Genomic DNA, 17,690 nt, shown 5'->3' on the forward strand with positions numbered 1-17,690 from the left:
ATGCGGGCCCCACCGGCCATCAAGAAAAAGAAAAAATTCTTCAGTAATTTACCAATCATCAGTATCAATTAAACGACTTATATAATCAGCTTGCTGATTCGAAGTGCGAGGGATCCACTGCACTTCTAAATGAATCCCCGATCGAATACAAATATCAAAAATCCTTTGGGCCATCTTATGCAAACCTAATTTCATGCTGCCCACTTCAACAATCTTAGCAGCTGCTTGGCTATCAGTAAACCACTTAACGTGTGATCCTTCCAACACTGAGGCAAATGATTGCAATGAAAACTCAATAACAGACAACTCCCTCCACATTGAACTTTGAACTCTCTCGTTCTCCGACCACATTTTGTGGCACACAAAATCATTGTTAAAGTCAATAATTGCTCCACCTCCGGTAGCACTGGCATCCGAATATACAAAATAACTAGGATCTTTACTTACAAAGCAATACCTAGAGTTGATATTAACCATATTTTCCTTCCAAAAATACAGTTCTTCTTTGCAGTAATCGTCGAGACGGAATATAGAATCCCAGTTATCTTTGCACAAGGTGGACAAGACACAATGTGTGGTCATTATCCTGCCAATGTTACCAACTACAGGCCCGGTGGAAATAATTTGACCTGTGAAGGAGGCCAACTCTCTGGCAGACACTTTGAAATTGGCTTCAATAATATGATCAATTGTATTGATGACCTTAAGAATTCTTCTTTCTACAATTTATAAAGTACCCAGTGCAGAATTCCAGGTTATACCCAACCAGTCCAATACTTGGGTGAGTTCCCATACCGATTTGTCTTCGTTAACGACACAACCCGCGTTATACAAATCCCCCCTTACAGCTAGGGCCTTACTGCGACAACTTTCTCTATCCTGAACAATCGCCCAACCATCGTCCAAGAAGATGGCTATACAAAGACCCTGTATTCTCCAATACTTTTCTAAAGGCTTCAAAACCTTTGTGAAAACGTAAGGGGCAGAGGAAAGACCGAACGGGAGCACAGTGCAAACATAAAATACTTCATTAATGGAATCAAACGCCCGCCATGAAAACCCCAGAAAAGTTTGGTGCTCTTGCGCAATGTCGATATGGTGATAACCGCTTTTTAAATCAAAGGAAAACATGTACGCGTCTTTCGCAAAATAAGCCATAGCAATTTTCCAGTCCTCGTACTTAACGCTTTGTTTAATTAATGACTTATTGACATGGCGCAAATCAAGAATTAACCTCTTTTTACCGCATGGCTGTATAGAAAATGACAAGGGATTTACAACAAAAGGCTGCTCATTAACCATACGCACCCGACCAGAGTTAACAAGCTCAAGAACAGCTTGGTCCACAAAATCAGCATGAAGTCGAGCTGACTTATTATTTCTTAGCTTTACGGCCAACGGAAAACTGATGAACGGCAGCCTGTAGCCGTTTTCAATAATAGACAAAATAAAATCCGGAGCACCTATAGATCTCCAGAAACCTAAATTATTCTTCAAATTACCCATAACACTTAATGAATGTCCGCTTTCAAGTTCGTAATTCTGTGTAATTTGATCTACCTGCGCCAAGTCATCTTCATTGCTTTGGTTGAGTTGATTGGCCTGCGTTTGGCTTGTTGTAGGAGATTCCAGGGCAAGAATTGTAGCTAGGGGACTGGTAACTTCCCGGCCAGAACAGTCCTTGGCCCAGTGTCCAAATTTGCCGCATTTGAAACAGCGAAAGAAGTCGCCAGAAGCGTCTCTACGGCCTGAAAGATAAAAGCAATGACGAAACCTGTAGTAAACGGGAGGTGGGGGGCGTAAACCAGAAAGATGAATAAACTGTATGGAACCGCGAGCGTGAATGGTACTTAAGAGACAGCGGAGAGTATAAATACTAATAACTGGCCAATCAGGACATCCATGCAAAACAGAGTGCACAATAGTGGGTGCGGCAGGTGTGAGACGAAAACAACCGCGACTAATTACTTGGAATAACAGCGGAAAAGGCATATCTCGGGACTTCTGGTTGTCACGTGACATTTTTGTGACTAAAAGCATGTATGAAAGCATCTTTCATGCATGAAATGAAATTAGGTTACGCGCGAGAAACAAAGTACTGAAGGGTAACGAACACACACACTCACACCCGCGACCTTTGGTAAGTTTGGTTACCTTATTTTAGGTGAAAGGTTACACTATTTTGTATTTGACGTTGGTTTAGAATTTCTGCGATATTCAGAGTCGTTTTAAACTTCTCTTGCATGCTATCGCTCTGTATTGCATAACAGTAATTTTCATTGTCCTTTCCGTCGACCGCTCTTTCTAGCTAACACAGGGAAATAAATCCATTTAGTATTTTACTAGTAACAAAAACCGGCCCATTTCCCTCGGTGGTAAAGTAGTGTATGTATCAACCATAAATCCCTTTGTTTGTACAAGAGTCAATCGTGGCGTCGAGGCATAAGGAATAAAAAAGCAGAGATACTTAGAGGAGAGCGCACGCGGCAGCATGGCGTACGGACGCAACTTCTAACGCTCCGCCAAGTATGGGCGCTCATGTCAGTTCTCAAAGCGAGTAACAGTTAAATCAATTACCGATTGCTTATTTCAAGTTCAGGAAATGCAAAATATCTAATTTATGGCAAGGAAGAGAAACAAAAAAAGAAAACAGAGAGGATCAAATTCTTCGACTCACAGCGAATCCGACACGATGAACGAAGAAGAAGTCCACGAAGACATCAAAAGCTCTATCGACTCTTTAATCAAAGCGATGGAAGCCGGCTTCGCCAGCTTACGTGCCGACTTCGACAAACTCAGACAGGAATTTAAACATGAGATTGAAGTGATGAAAAGCGAAGTAACATCGTTGAAAGAAAGCGTGAGTTTTACACAAAGCGAGGTGGAGACGCTGAAGGAAAAGTCGAAGGAAAACACGAAGGAAAACACGAAGGACATGAAGGATGGTCTGGAAAATCTCAGAATGAAAGTAGCACAGCTGGAAAAGAAATTGGAATCCGCAATAGAAGAAAACATCAAGCTAGAACAGTACACCCGACGAGAAAACCTACGTTTCAACAATATCACAGAGCTCGAAGGCGAGGATTGCAAAGCTCTGATTTGCGGTGTAATTCAGAACGAAATGGGCTTGGATGCGTCGAACATAAAATTCCACGCAGTTCACAGGGTGGGTAAGAAAATCGAGAACAGATGCAGACCCGTCATCGCCCGCTTTATCAGCCGTGAAGACAGGAACGAAATCTGGAGCAAAAGAGGTAAGATAAAGCATTCAGAAAACTACCCTGATGCCTACATTACCGAAGATTTCGCGAAGGCGATACAAGATGAAAGAAAAGTATTAATCAAGGCGATGATGATGGCAAGGGAAACCCAAGAGCATCCAAACGCGAAGGTAGTTGGACGATGTCTTCTAATAAATAACGAAAAATACGATTATAAGAATATCCCAGCCTACTTAAATTAATTTCCTCCTTTCCCTCTTCTCTCTAAGTAACTATTATTAAAAAAAAAAAAAAAAGCGTATGCAAATTGATCGCAAAGACTAATGAGTTGACCCATCTACCTATTATTATGATTACGACAGTCAACTCTGCTGGGACTCAAACTGACAATGGAACCTTTTTACGTGTGCTTTTATATGTGCTTTTTGTCGCCTTTTCTTGCATGTATTTTGTTTGTTTAAAAACACAAACATCATGTTCTGCTATAATAACCAAAATAACATTAGCTTACTTTTTCTGCATGGTTTTTCTTCCAATGTTTTCTCCTCTGTTTTGTTTACGGATCTTAAAATAGGTTCTCTTAATGTGAGAGGAATCGGGGAAAGACTAAAAAGACGGGAAATGTTTGATTGGCTCAGAAGGAAAAAGTTTTCAATTTACATGCTTCAAGAAGTACACTGCTCAGAAATAACAATCCCTGTATGGTCTGCTGAATGGGGATACAAAACAATTTTTAGCTGCTGCACCAGTGCTAAAGGAGGCGTCGCTATTCTATTCAATAACAACTTTGATTTTCAACTTGAACGAACATACGTGGATCCCAACGGCAGATTTATTATCTGCGATATCACAACAGATAAAAAATGTGTAACCATAGCCACACTCTATGCGCCTAATGAGGACGATCCTAACTTCTTTTCGAATTTTTTTGACCATCTAAATGATTTTGAGTGCGACGATGTAATAATTGGAGGGGACTTCAATTTGGTTTTGAACCTGGATGTAGATAAAAAGGGCGGAATCGCTAGAACACTTGCAGAATCGGTTAAAACATTAAAAGAGCTTTGTGCCGAACTTGATTTAGTGGACGCATGGCGAATCCTAAACCCGGACAACCGCAGATATACGTGGCGGCGCAAACGCCCAGAAATTCAATGTCGTTTGGATTTCTTTCTTGTCACGCAAAACTTAATGTGTAATGTTAAATCTGCTAATATCGCCACTGGATACAAAACAGACCACTCTCTAATAGAAATCATGATCGCCACTCACTCAAATGAAAGAGGCCCGAGTTTTTGGAAACTTAATACCTCGCTCCTATCAGAAATTGATTATATAAACCAAATACGAGCTACAATCAAAGATACTCAGGAAAGTTACAAAAATGATTGTTTCGTCAACGATGCCCTTATGTGGGAAATGACAAAACTAAAAATTAGAGAACAGTCTCTAAAATATTCAACAATTAAAAATGCAAAAATATCACGTTATGAAGGAGAACTTGAAAAGGAAATTAATAATTTGCAACGCTTAGTTGAATCCAACAATATTGAGGACGAGGATAAGAAAGACACTCTGCACGCTTTAAACGCAAAAAAATTAGAATTAGAAGAAATAATTGAGCACCGAACAAAAGGTTCAATCTTGCGAGCTAGATGCCGATGGCAAAATGAAGGTTAAAAGAATACAAAATACTTTTTAAACCTAGAAAAACGGCATTACAAACAAGGGACAATAAGCCAATTAAAATTAGATAATGAAAACTTTGTCAGTACAGACAAAGAAATTCTGAATGAGCGCGAAAACTTCTACAAACGCCTTTATAGTTCAAACAAGTGTTCTCAAAATGAACTGACAAATAGTGTCTTCTTCGGTTCGCAAACGGAGAAAAAACTAAACCTAACTGAACAAAAAGGCTGTGAAGGTTTACTAAATAAAGCGGAATGTCTAAAAGCACTTAAGGATATGGAATGCAACAAGACCCCGGGCTCTGACGGTTTACCGGCCGAATTTGACAAAGTCTTTTGGAATGATATCTCTGACCTTTTCTTAAATTCGATAAACTACGCTTATCGTATCGGTCAGCTTTCAGTAACTCAAAGGAGAGGTATTATAAAACTCATACCAAAAAAAGACGCAGAACTCAACTTAATAAAAAACTGGCGCCCGATATCTCTTCTTAACTGCGATTACAAAATAGCAGCTAAAGCTATTGCTAACAGATTCAAACAGGTTATTCCAAATATTATTAGCCATGACCAAACCGGCTTTCTTAAAGGCAGATTTATTGGAGAAAACATTCGACTCATCGATGGTAGTATCAAGCATACAGCCGCGAAGAACATTCCAGGACTCCTACTCTTTCTCGACTTTGAAAAGGCTTTTGACACGGTAGAGTGGTCTTTTTTGCAAAAAACCTTACAACATTACAACTTTGGACAATCTGCTATAAACTGGATCAGGCTTTTTTATCATAACACAGAAAGCTGCATTCTCAACAATGGCTGGTCTAGCAATTTTTTCAAACTCGAAAGGGGGGTAAGACAAGGCTGCCCTCTGTCTCCGTATCTGTTTATTCTCGGTGTAGAAATATCAGCCGAAACAATAAGGAAAAATAAAAACATTAAGGGCATAACAATAAGCGAACAAGAAGTAAAGATTAGTCAATATGCAGATGACACTACCCTTGTTTTAGACGGATCACCCACCTCTCTAACAACCTCCTTACAAATATTAGACCTCTTCAGCGAAGTTTCTGGTCTTCGATTGAATAGCAAGAAAACTGAAGCTCTGTGGATCGGTGCCAATGTTGGAAACGAAACACATCTCAGCCCTGATAAAGAGTTTAAATGGGTAAAAGATAAGGTTAAGGCTCTAGGGGTATGGCTCTCCACCAACCGCGAAACCACCATAGACGCTAATTACAGCGAAAAACTAAGCAAAATCAGAAATAGCTTAAGCTGCTGGGAGCTGTGTCGTTTAACTCTACTAGGCAAAATTACAGTCCTAAAAAGTCTGATTGCCTCTCAACTGGTCTACATCTTGTCTCCTCTGCCATCCAACCACAGTGCTATTGCAGAAATAAATAACATTTTCTTCAATTTTCTATGGGATGGCAAGGGGGACAAGATAAAGCGCGACATAATGATCAACGACCACGAGAATGGAGGGCTAAAGATGATTGATATCAAACTTTTTAACAAAGCCCTTAAATCAAGTTGGGTAAAAAAATATCTAGATCCGGAAAATCAAGGTAAATGGAAACTTTTGCTTGATTCTGAATTACGAAGTCTCGGTGGTGTCGAAATTTTTCGTGCCAACCTCAATAAGCAAGATCTGTTAAAAATTATCAAAACAACAGACACCTTCAGAAATACTCCATATCTGGGCAGAAATCTCACTTGAAACCAGTATCTCCTCTATCGATCAGCTAAAGGCGCAAAGTCTATGGCATAACTCCCTTATACGTGTTGGTAACAAACCTATATGCTATCGTTCATGGTCTGTAAAGGGAGTTAAAAAAGTGGGCCATTTGATGAATGATGCGAACAGTTTCCTATCTTTTTCTGATTTTACAGAACTCTACAACATAAAAACAAACTTTCTTACTTTTCAAGGCATGTTATCAGCTGTTAAGGCCTTACAAAAAAGCAGTGAAGCTAACTTCAACAACTGCAACACTGCTTACGAATCTGTTTTTGATATCTTCCAAAAGGCGACAAAACCAAACAGACTAACGTATAAAATCCTTAAGAGCAAAAAACAAAAGAACCCAGTTGAGGTCCAAAGAAAGTGGGTCACAAAATGCGTGCCTGAAACACCAGACGATATCGACTGGAAGGCAGTTTACAAAACACCCTTTCTATGTACAAAAATCTCTAAATTGATCGTGTTCCAATTTAAGCTACTACACAGAAGACTAGCGACCAACATTTTTCTTACCAAAATAAATCTCAAGGGTAACAAGCAGTGTACTTTTTGTAAAAAGGATAAAGAGACTCTCATCCACTTATTTTGGACTTGTGATATATCCAACTTTTTTTGGCAAGAATTTAAACAATGGTTAATTAATCGTGGAGAACTTTCGGAAACTTTTAATCTGTCGCCATACATCGTACTAGGGCTTAAGCCAAACGATAACAAAAAACTAAACTTCTTTTTCTTGGTCGCTAGATATTGTGTATGGATATGCAAAATACGCAACACCTCTCCGGAGATAAAAAGCTTTCCCCTCTTCCTCTCACATTACAATACAGGGATCCCCTCCCCTTAACTCTTTTATGGAAAAAACTATGCTAAATCACTACACGTATCTGCTTTATATTTTCTTTAACTTAGTTTAAGGATATTTCGATGTTTGTCTTTATTGTCTTTTTTTTTTCTCCTGTATATAATTATGTAAACATAGTGGTTATTGTATTATAAAAGTCTTGTAAGTCCTGTAGGTATTGTGTCTTTGTAAGTATTGTAAATGTTATGCAATATCAATAAAAAAAAAAAAAAAGAGAAACTTACATGATACATAACCGCGGAGGGATGAATAAATGATTTTATTGTTTCCTTGTTTCGGGTTCCCTAAACTTAACTTAAACTTCGGTTCTTTGTCAGAAAATTTCGTAAAGGTCGAGACACCAAATGGTAGCCAGCAAAAAAAAAGGTTATCCTAATAGTAGCTGTTCTGTTGGTAAGCAACTATCATTTGCTTACCTAATTAAAGGATGCGATCCTTTGGAATGATCTGGGTCAGGATCAATGATCCAAGATCACTCCAATCAAGTGGTGCATCCAATACGCAACGACGGCGAATAATCCGACAGACTTATTACGACAGAAACGTTTCAAAATGTTCAAATGTTGTTTTTATAGTGGACAATGCGCTTGGCTATACCCAGCTCGTTCTCAGCAGTCGTTCTCAGGCATGCCACGTTAATTGAAAGAAAGAAATATTTCAAATAAACATAATAGGCTTAAAAATCCCAACTGGCGGGAGGCAGACCAGTTGGCTATTTACAAACATGACCGAGGAGTTTGAACTTGGGTTACATACTGTCAGAGCTGGACTTGAACGCGAGACCTCCGGATTTCAAGTCAGGTGCCTTAACCTCTCGGCCTTGCTGCCTCCCTTCTGCCGGCTTCAGTGCAAATGTCACAGAGATTTAATTTCCATGTAAATAACTATATACCTATATGAATGCAAGTGCATTTGGATACTGCATTGATCCTTACGGGCAATATATCAAAATTCTCTTAAAATTGCGGGAACCTTCAGGCGAATACGATTTGAAAGAATGTCCAAATATCTCAAGCTTTTAAAGTAGTGTAAATTGTATAATAATTCAATATTAATCACCCGAGCTTTCATACGATTACTTAGCTATTCATGGTGACTGAGAAAATTAAATTGGCCTGCCCAAGCAAATCAGAATTAATGAAGCAGTTTTCTCAGTCATATGAAAAGCGTGCGGTTGCAAAGAAAGGGTTAAATCAGCGTGTTGAAGCCTAATCAGAACTAACTGTAGTAACTTGCATTGGTGCAGCGCAGCCGAGAATGGACTGCAACCACTAACTACAGCTCACTAGTATTAAATCTGATATCATTTAAAGCTACTTAAATGAAGACTATTAACTCCGAGCAAACTATAGTTAACGGTGTTGCAGTGACCAAAGCCATAATTGGTTTTGTGGTGCAGTCAAACAACAATAACAAAAAGAGTACCGTAAAAGTTTGTTCGGAGTTTTCCAGTTGCCCTAACTTCCTGTGACACTGAAGACTAAGGATAATGTCCATTGAACGTTCTGTTTACTACAACACATATAAAATTGATCGATTACATGATTCAATTGAGGGCCGTTCAATTAAGTAGTTAATTGATTGATTGATTAATGGGCCCCTGTCCTATGCGGGAATTTTAAACTTAACATATATATCGTTTTGTAATTAACCAATAAATTTTAACTGCTCCGCCTGTTTTCCTTTCTTGCGTGTAGACAGGACGCTAAAAGAGAACCATTATGGAGCAGCTGAAGGTAAGCATATGTGCATATCGGCTAAATTTTGAGGAATTAGAGATGTGACAACTTCTCGGAGATCTGAAATCTAGATATTGTTCTTGCACCCTGACCCTCATAATTATTTACCCTCTCAACTCCCATTCTCTAAAACAAATTGATGTACCCACCGGCTACTCCAAACGAAAATCTACCGCGATTACAACACCTGTGTGCACGAATTGACAAATTCCCGCAAATTTTCTTGAAACTGAAGTTTTGTTGTCGTGGGCTTCATACTTAGTTGAAGGTTTTCTTGGCCTCTGTTGTCTTCCTTTTAATGGCGTCCCTATGCTAATCAGAATGTGCCATCCGAAGCACTTACTTGGTGTTATGTGACGTCACTGATGAGTCGTTTAAGAATCGAGAATGGAAAACAATAGAGTCGCCTCCTCCCTCCTAATCCAATCAGACAGTCGCTTGTCAATAATGGCAAACTTGACAAAGACGTATTTGTAAGAAATATTTAGCTTCTTTTAGAAATAACATCCTAGTTAAGTCGCTTTCATTTCGGGAAATCACATTCATTCCGTATCCGTGATTGGGAGACTTTGTTTTACGGAGTGTTTACTTTGTAACAGTTTGTACATGATTCTACATGACATCTGGGAGGCGCAGTGGCCTCATGGTTAGTGCGGTCGTTCCCAGAGCAAGCGGTCCAGGTTCGAGCCCTGGCCGGGGACACTGTGTTGTGTTCTTGGGCAAGACACTTAATTCTCACAGTGCCTCTCTCCACCCAGGAGTATAAATGGGTACCGGCGAATTGTTGGGGAAACCTAACAAATTACGGGGGAGTGACCTGCGATGGACTAGCATCCCATCCAGTGGGAGTAGAAATACTCCTCGCCGCTTCATGCTACGGAAACCGGGATAAGCTCCGGTAGCTATGAGCCATTCGGCCCCAAGGCTTCACTTTTTTTTCCACACTACATGACGTCTCCATGTAAACCAAACCTCACGGGCCCCTTAGCAACAAGGGCCAAGTTATTTAGAAGTTCGATGAGGTCAAAACCTATTGGTAATTCCAAAATATCTTTACTTGTACGATAAAGGCCGTTGTCAGCTCCCAGTTACATATCTTTCCATATCTTTCGATCTTGTCTTATCCGGTCGCCGGACTCTTTTGCGCGGTCACTTTTACCGCCCATCAAAGTGGTGACTGTAGGCGCGAAAGGTTTGTTTCTCTTACGGAAAGATCCGGAGTCAGTTTTACCTTTAATTTACCTCAAAATTCCGGAAATTTTGGTTAAAATGTAAATGAGAAGACAGTTTTGTATTCGGAAATTACCAAGCTGAGCTGTGCCTGGTGGACTGAGCTCCTCTGGACTCTGTACGTGGCTTCCATAATAGTTAACCCGGCGGCCGGGATCAGCGCTAATCGTGCTTCGAACAACTACGCCCAGTACGTAATACAGTGGTTTGCTGTGTAGCCACAAGTTCTATATTTATTTTTTTGTCTGTTTGGCTTTTTACTTGATAGACTATTTATATGTGACTGTTATATGGATTGTTCTTCTTCAAAGATAGCAAGATCACTGCGCTGCTGTTTGGCGAACCTACCGGTGCCTGTCAATCTGGATTCATTGAGTAGATATCTCTTTATTAACGCTTAGTTTAATTTTAAATCCCTTTAGATTTTGCATTTATTGGGTTCTCCATCCGACGACTTCAGTTTCAACATAACCATTCTTTATTGTGGCGCTTTCTCTGATGACATGGGTAATGGAAAATATCGCTCTAGCTACGCCATTGTTAGGCCAGATGGCACTTGGTCATTTGTGAAGAAACTCTCTTCCATCATTGACGTTGAAAAACGAGAAGAAATAAAGAATGACGTTGAAAGAGTTGACCTCACAGCCGCCCTACAACGTATTAAATCAGTTATCAAACCTGATGTGGCTTTGATCCATTTTGTTTGTTACAAAGGAACAACAATTTACAGGTCAGATATCTATATACTGTATTTTTTCACATAATTGAATAGGTGTTTTATACATCACACGAGTTAATAAGTGATTTTCGTTTGACCTTGAAATGACGAGGCACAAATTAAAAAGAAAAATATCGGTAAAATGCGTTTTTTAAGGACAAATGAAAAATAGATTGATGGCACTGTTCTACGTCTCAACGTTCCCATAGGCTAAAACGAAATGACCTTTGCAATAACCCCATACAGGGGATGTTTAGCTTTGTAGTGGGGTATTTCAACTGTCGTGGTCGACAAGTTCTTGATAAAAAAGTCCGTTAAAGCATTTTCAATTTAATTACTGTTTTGTTAGATTGGCCTGTCCTATTTTTAAATTCTGACTTTTCATTTACCGTCTGGCACTTCGGGAGATTATTTTCGCGAGTCGGCTATTTTTTTGTACTTTGCGTAAACAAATTTTTGCGATTGTAAAAGGCTAGTTTTTCTTGCTGGGTACTAATTTTTGCGATTTTCGCGTTTAATTGAAATTACAACATTTTCGCATTTTTTAAAATTAAACTGCGTGCAATTCACAATTGAGACAACATGCATAGAGATGTAAAACACAGTAATCCAGTAATCAGTGTCACAATCAAAATTACAGCGTGCACTTGTGTGAAATTGTAGATGCTCTACTTAATGGAGTACCTTCAGACGACCTTTCCTATAAACCTTTTTTCTTTATTTCTGAACGTTTCGTTTCTCATTTCATTGTTTTGTTTTTGAATGAAAGAGACGTTTTAAATAACTGACAGTAACAAGATTCTATTTGTTATGCTTGTATGTATAATTTCACCAACGGAGTAAATTTTTGCGGAGAAAATGTTTGCGGGAATTATTTTTTGTGGGAACTTTTGTTTTGCTGATCGTAAAAAAACTCGCAAAAATCGCAAAAGTTAGAACCCGCAAAAATTTAGTTCTCACTAATTATTTTATGTGCATCAATAACATATTTTTTTGTTATCGCGGATCACTACATCTGTCATACTTTACATTCAATTTTCCATCAAAGTCTTGATTGAGTCTTGCTTGAAAACCACTAACAGCCACTTCGTTCTATTTTGAAGAGCTCTATTCGATGCCTTAGACATTCCAGTGATTGGTGGATTGGCAGAATCGCGATACCTTTCCATGAATAAACTTAAAACACGTGGTGTTTTACTTGCTAATAAGAATGTTTGGATTGCTGAAGGAATAGTGTACAACAAAGGTAACTTGTCTGTTTGTTTGCTTTTATTTTTGCCATTTATAAATATAATAACAATGTATATCATAGGCAAGGAAACCCAGAGAAACCAACTAAGGTTTGTGTAAAGGACTACCTTAAATACTTAAGTCTTAACAAGAGAATAAATATGCTGTCATCGGCACACAAAACGATCATTATTTACGATAAAAGGTAGTTACTGCGCTTTTCAATAACATGCGGACTCTTAAATTCAAAGCTGAATCGACAAATGCGTTTTTCGCTACCGTCAATCAAATGTTCGGGGGCTCCTCCCAGCTTCCGACTACTGCCGAGCGCGCGGTAATCAAATCGTTGAGCACAGTTCAGACAACGCCAGTGCTCGGCAGTAGTTGGAAGCTGGGAGGGGCCGCCGAACATTTGATTGACGGTAGCGAAAAACGCATTTGTCGGTTGAGCTTTGGATTTCAAGAGTCCGCATGTTATTGAAAAGCGCAGTAAGCAAAACTAAACGGGCGAATGCGCAAAAGCAAAGGAAGGAAAAAAAATAAATTCAAATAATAATAGTAATAATAATAATAATAATAGTAATAGTTTTTCTATGTAATAGTAATAATAATAATAATAATTTAAAAAAGCGAAAAAAGCACACCCAAGCACGCTAAGAGAAGTAAAATATACTTATACCAAGAAACATGACGTAAGTTTGTTTATTTCATCCATTTCGTGTATCTATATTTGTTATTTGCTTACTTATACCAAGAAAGATGGTTTAAGTTTAGAGGTGAACATAGCAATACTGGAGGCATGTTGAATTTCAGTGCTAATAACCCTTTTCACGGTTAATTTTTTCATTTGCATTATTACAATGGAATCCAACGTGGATGCGAGGCAATTTCGGGCTAAAACTACAAAATAGCCCGAAATTGCCTCAAATACATGCCAGATTTTATTGTAATGCAAATGAGCAAAGGTAACCGTGAAAAGGGCTATTTCATTACTAATATGTGCATGTTTATTCCAACCATTTCATGTATCGATAGTTGTTATTTAACGTGGCTTTATAACACTGTCTCAATATGGTAATGTGCACTCAGTCAACAGTTATCTTGCGATATACGTATAGCTGAGGGGAAAAATGACAACTTTTCAAGCTTTTCTATAATAAACTCAACAAAGTTTGTCTTATCAGCAATGTGTTGAATAAAAAAGCTCTTGCTAAATCTCGCACAATATATCAATCTTGATTGCAGCCAACTAAGCCTAAGGTGAGCCTCCTTAAGGTTCAGTGTCAAGAATGAGCAACAATGACAAATTATCTTTTCCGTCTCAGGAGATGCCTTAACACTTGAAGAAATCAAGTACCCATGTGTGGTGAAAGCAAGCTTAGGAGAGGACACCAGGGCAGTGCGATTGGTGAAAAACCAGGAGACACTGCATGAAGCCATTGAGCATGCACTTTCCTATTCGGATCACGTAATTATTGAAAGGTATAAATTTGCATTTGGAAACAGGCTTGTCTGTTCAAGTATCGAATCTGCAAGGCATTACCTGTTAACCTGCCAGATACCTTCGCTTGGTACTTTTTGAATCGCTATTTCACAGAATGTTGGTTGATTTTACAGGTTCATCGAGGGAAGAGAGATTCGTTGCGCTGTTTTAGAATCAGTGAAAACTGGGAAGTTGAAAGCTTTGGCGTGCATTGAGTACGATGTTTGTCAGGACGACATTAGGAAAACCGAGGTCAAATATCAGTTAAACGGAGAGGGCCTTCCCATTGGTAAGTATACCTCTTTCGCTTGTAACTTTAACCTATAGAAAGTGAGGGACTTCATCGATGAGTTACAGTGGAGGTTGGAAATCACAAGGGCAGCAACCTCTCGTAAGCTTGTAATTCTTTTGCCTGTTAGAGGCTGTTATTGTTTTAGGGCTAGGGGCATTGTTTCTCCTTCACAGTTGTGCTTTTCTTAGTTTTAACTTGATGAATTATGAATGAGTTTGAGAAGTTATTTTAGCTGCCAAAAACTCCCAACACGTTCAATTCAAACGGACCCAGCATGATGAACGCTGAATAATGGTGGCCAATATGCAATGTTGAGAGTGTTTCCCTGCGGCTTTACTGCCAACTCTAATTAGTAAATTTGTTTTTTTTCTAGGCAAGTCTCCAGCTGCTAAAACGTGGTTCCTTGATCCTTTAAAGGAAGGAGAACTCATCAACCGCATTCACCAGGAAAGTTACCGAGCTTTCCGGGAGTTGGGTTTCCAAGATTTTGCAGCGTTTGATTTTCGGATAGACCGCGAAGGGAACCCATTTTTTCTGGAATGTAATTTGTTCTGTTCCTTCGGTCGTCAGAGTCTTGTGAATGTTATTGCCAAAGAGTCAGGCATCACGGACGAATGTCTGTTCGACATGATGGTCGAGAATGCTTTGTTACGGAGAAAGAAGTAGTAGCTATTAGTTCCGTTCACGTTGTAAGGGCTGGAAATAGACATCTAATTGACCGAAACTGGGAGAGAATGAAGGGTATAATCTACGCGACGTGTTGTCATTATCAACGGGAGGACTGGAAACTATATCTAAAATAACTTGTGGGTTTACCCTGAGAATAAGGCATCTTACCCTTCATCCTCTCCTGTTAAAAATTAAAAAAAGATAGAACTATTTGGTAAATTTCTAGAAGTAGCTCTCTAGGTAGCATCCATGTCCAATACTGTCGAGTAGAATCGTTCCGAAAAGAGAAATTTCGATTCGTACGATTCACGCGAACGGAATTTTTATACCATCAGCCTGCAGGTAAAATGGTTACCTATACCACTTGATAGCTGCGTTATTCGTTCAAGAACTTTCCTTGGTTGTTGCAGAGAAAATGACTGTTTCCCATCGTTTCCCGCTTGTTAATCTGGCAATTGTTGTTTGTTTCTGGGAATTGTTCATACGTCCCTTTTGAAAGATATCTCGTAAAAAATTGAACCGCCACGAACGAATTGCGCAACTGCTGGAATGTCTGCACTTAACAGGATATGAGATTCAAGTTTAAGCACTGCACGACAAAAGAGGAATATTAGACACCCGTCGCGTTACAAATCTATTGACTACGTGGCATTGAAAAAAATAACGCAGGTATAAACTGGTATTTTTCCTGTGTTCTATAAGCTTATTGTCATGTAGTTTTATAAGCTCATTAATGTGGCAGTGACCAACCCGAAAGCCTTGGCTACTTTGGTCACTTCGCACATTTTATTTTCTATTTATTGTAAATTTTTTTTTCTGTGTGGTTGTTATTAATATCATGTAATATTTATAGATTGATTGTTAACAATATGAAAGTAGTGCAAAACAATAAAAACAATCTGAAAATCTAGGGTTGCCAGTGCCCTCTGTATATCATAGCAGGTAATATAAAGGGTATGAAAGAGGATGTTTTTGTTGTTTTGTTGTTGTAATCCTTTCGTAAAGCTGAAAAAATAACATAGGAAAACAAAACTAAGCAATTTAATTTACCATGGCGTTGAAAATATTCTGTAACACTCGTTTTATCTCATATGCTCATCATAATGTTGGTCTTTACATGCCTCACTGCTGAATTCCTCCAGACAAATCCAACAAGTGGGCTTTCAGCCTGATTTGACTTTTCTTCAGGCAAAGAAGACAAATATGGGCGACTTCTTTCGACTTTACGTTGTTGCTGACTCCTCAACGAACTTTCTCTGTTTCAAACTGCGTGCCTTTCGTTTCACAACGTTTGCAGGTACACAATGTATATGACTTCATTGCTGTAGGTAAATGTCCATGCTCTTGCAATGTGATGAGCTCCTGGAGCAGTTTTTATAATCTTTGCATGCATATGGCTTTGTTTCTGTGAGTTCGTTCACGTTGTTTATGTTATGGTGTTAATGAATTAGGTTTACACAATAGGAAACTTTATTAAGTGTAATGGTTACGTAAGATATATTACTTAACACATGTCCATGAGCGGAACCTTAAATAGTCAAGTTGCATGCATGTTTGGATTATTGGAATTGTATAACTTAAGTTTAGCTTAGTAAACATTAAAGTTCGGTCGGCCGTTTTATTCACGAAGTAGCCTCATTATTCAGCGCTTGGACACAACAGTTTACACGGTAATGATTGGATAAAGTACCTCTTGTGATACGAATACACCTGAAAATGGGTTTATTCCCGTGTCAGCGTGTGTTCGTATATGTCTCGGTGTTCGTTCACGTGTATGTGTTTTCTCATGTCTTTTACAGTTTGTTAGTCGGTTAAAGAACTTACCACAATGCTTGCATTTAAACGGCTTCTCCCCTGTATGAATTTTTTCATGTGATCTACGTGCTGATGAATCACTAAAACACCTATTACAATGCTGGCATGTATACGGCTTCACTCCTGTATGTGTTCGTTCGTGTCTCAAACAGTTTGATTTATCCCTAAAGCTCTTATCGCAGTGCTTGCATCTACAAACTGTACACGGCGGTTTAACTCCTGTATGTGTTCGTTCATGCCTCTTGGAGGCTGTTGACTGGCGAAAACGCTTATCACAATGCTTGCAGGTATACGGCTTCACTCTTGTATGTGTTCGTTCATGTCTCTCGCAATGAGTTGGTTGCCTGAAGGACTTGTCACAGTGCTTACAAGTATACGGCTTCACACCTGTATGCGTCCGTTCATGTCTCTTGCAATTCGACGATTGGCTGAAGCACTTGTCACAATGCTTGCACGAATAAGGCATCATTACATTGTGTGTCCATTCATTTTGCTAAGACAGTTAGCTCTGGAGTCAAAATGGAAGATTCTGCGGTTTCCTAAGGAAATGACAACGGAAATTTGGTATGTTGTGTTGCTCTTAGTGCGTTAAGGAAGCGTGGCCGAGTGGTTTAGGCTCCGATCAGGGCGAATCCAGATTCAAGATCACTCGGATCATGGTGCATCAAAGCATAGTTAGTAACTAACTATGATCAAAGCATAGCGATCAAAGGAACCGATGAATCCTTCTCAAGTGTGGTCGGGTCCTTTGATCCACCATAATCAAAGTGGTCTTGGGTAGTTGATCCTGATCCAAACCATCCCCAAGAAACGCACCCTAAGTAATATTTCAGGCGCGGGTCCATACCACTTTCCACCGTTCTTTGGAAATCGGTCAGATTTTTCAGAATGCTATGATGCTGAAATCTTGCCTCATTTTGTTTGTCTTATGAACAAATTTAATAATCATATTGCATGTAAATTTAATAATCATATTGACTGTAAGCAGTCAATCATTATCAA

At 39.1% G+C, this 17,690-nt stretch overlaps 1 protein-coding gene across 1 annotated transcript; it reads left to right on the forward strand.

Moving 5' to 3' along the window:
* Positions 1-867: 867 nt before the first annotated feature.
* LOC145498381 (D-alanine--D-alanine ligase-like) lies at positions 868-16,494 on the forward strand. Its single transcript, XM_081478307.1, has 7 exons — positions 868-2,140; positions 9,210-9,248; positions 10,904-11,211; positions 12,303-12,445; positions 13,755-13,911; positions 14,047-14,201; positions 14,578-16,494. The coding sequence occupies exons 2-7, from the start codon at positions 9,234-9,236 to the stop codon at positions 14,868-14,870; spliced, it is 1,071 nt and encodes a 356-aa protein (XP_081334433.1). The 5' UTR covers positions 868-2,140; positions 9,210-9,233; the 3' UTR covers positions 14,871-16,494.
* Positions 16,495-17,690: the final 1,196 nt, after the last annotated feature.

The sequence above is a fragment of the Orbicella franksi genome, chromosome 9 (assembly GCF_964199315.1).
Source record: "Orbicella franksi chromosome 9, jaOrbFran1.1, whole genome shotgun sequence".
Classification (NCBI taxonomy): domain Eukaryota; kingdom Metazoa; phylum Cnidaria; class Anthozoa; order Scleractinia; family Merulinidae; genus Orbicella; species Orbicella franksi.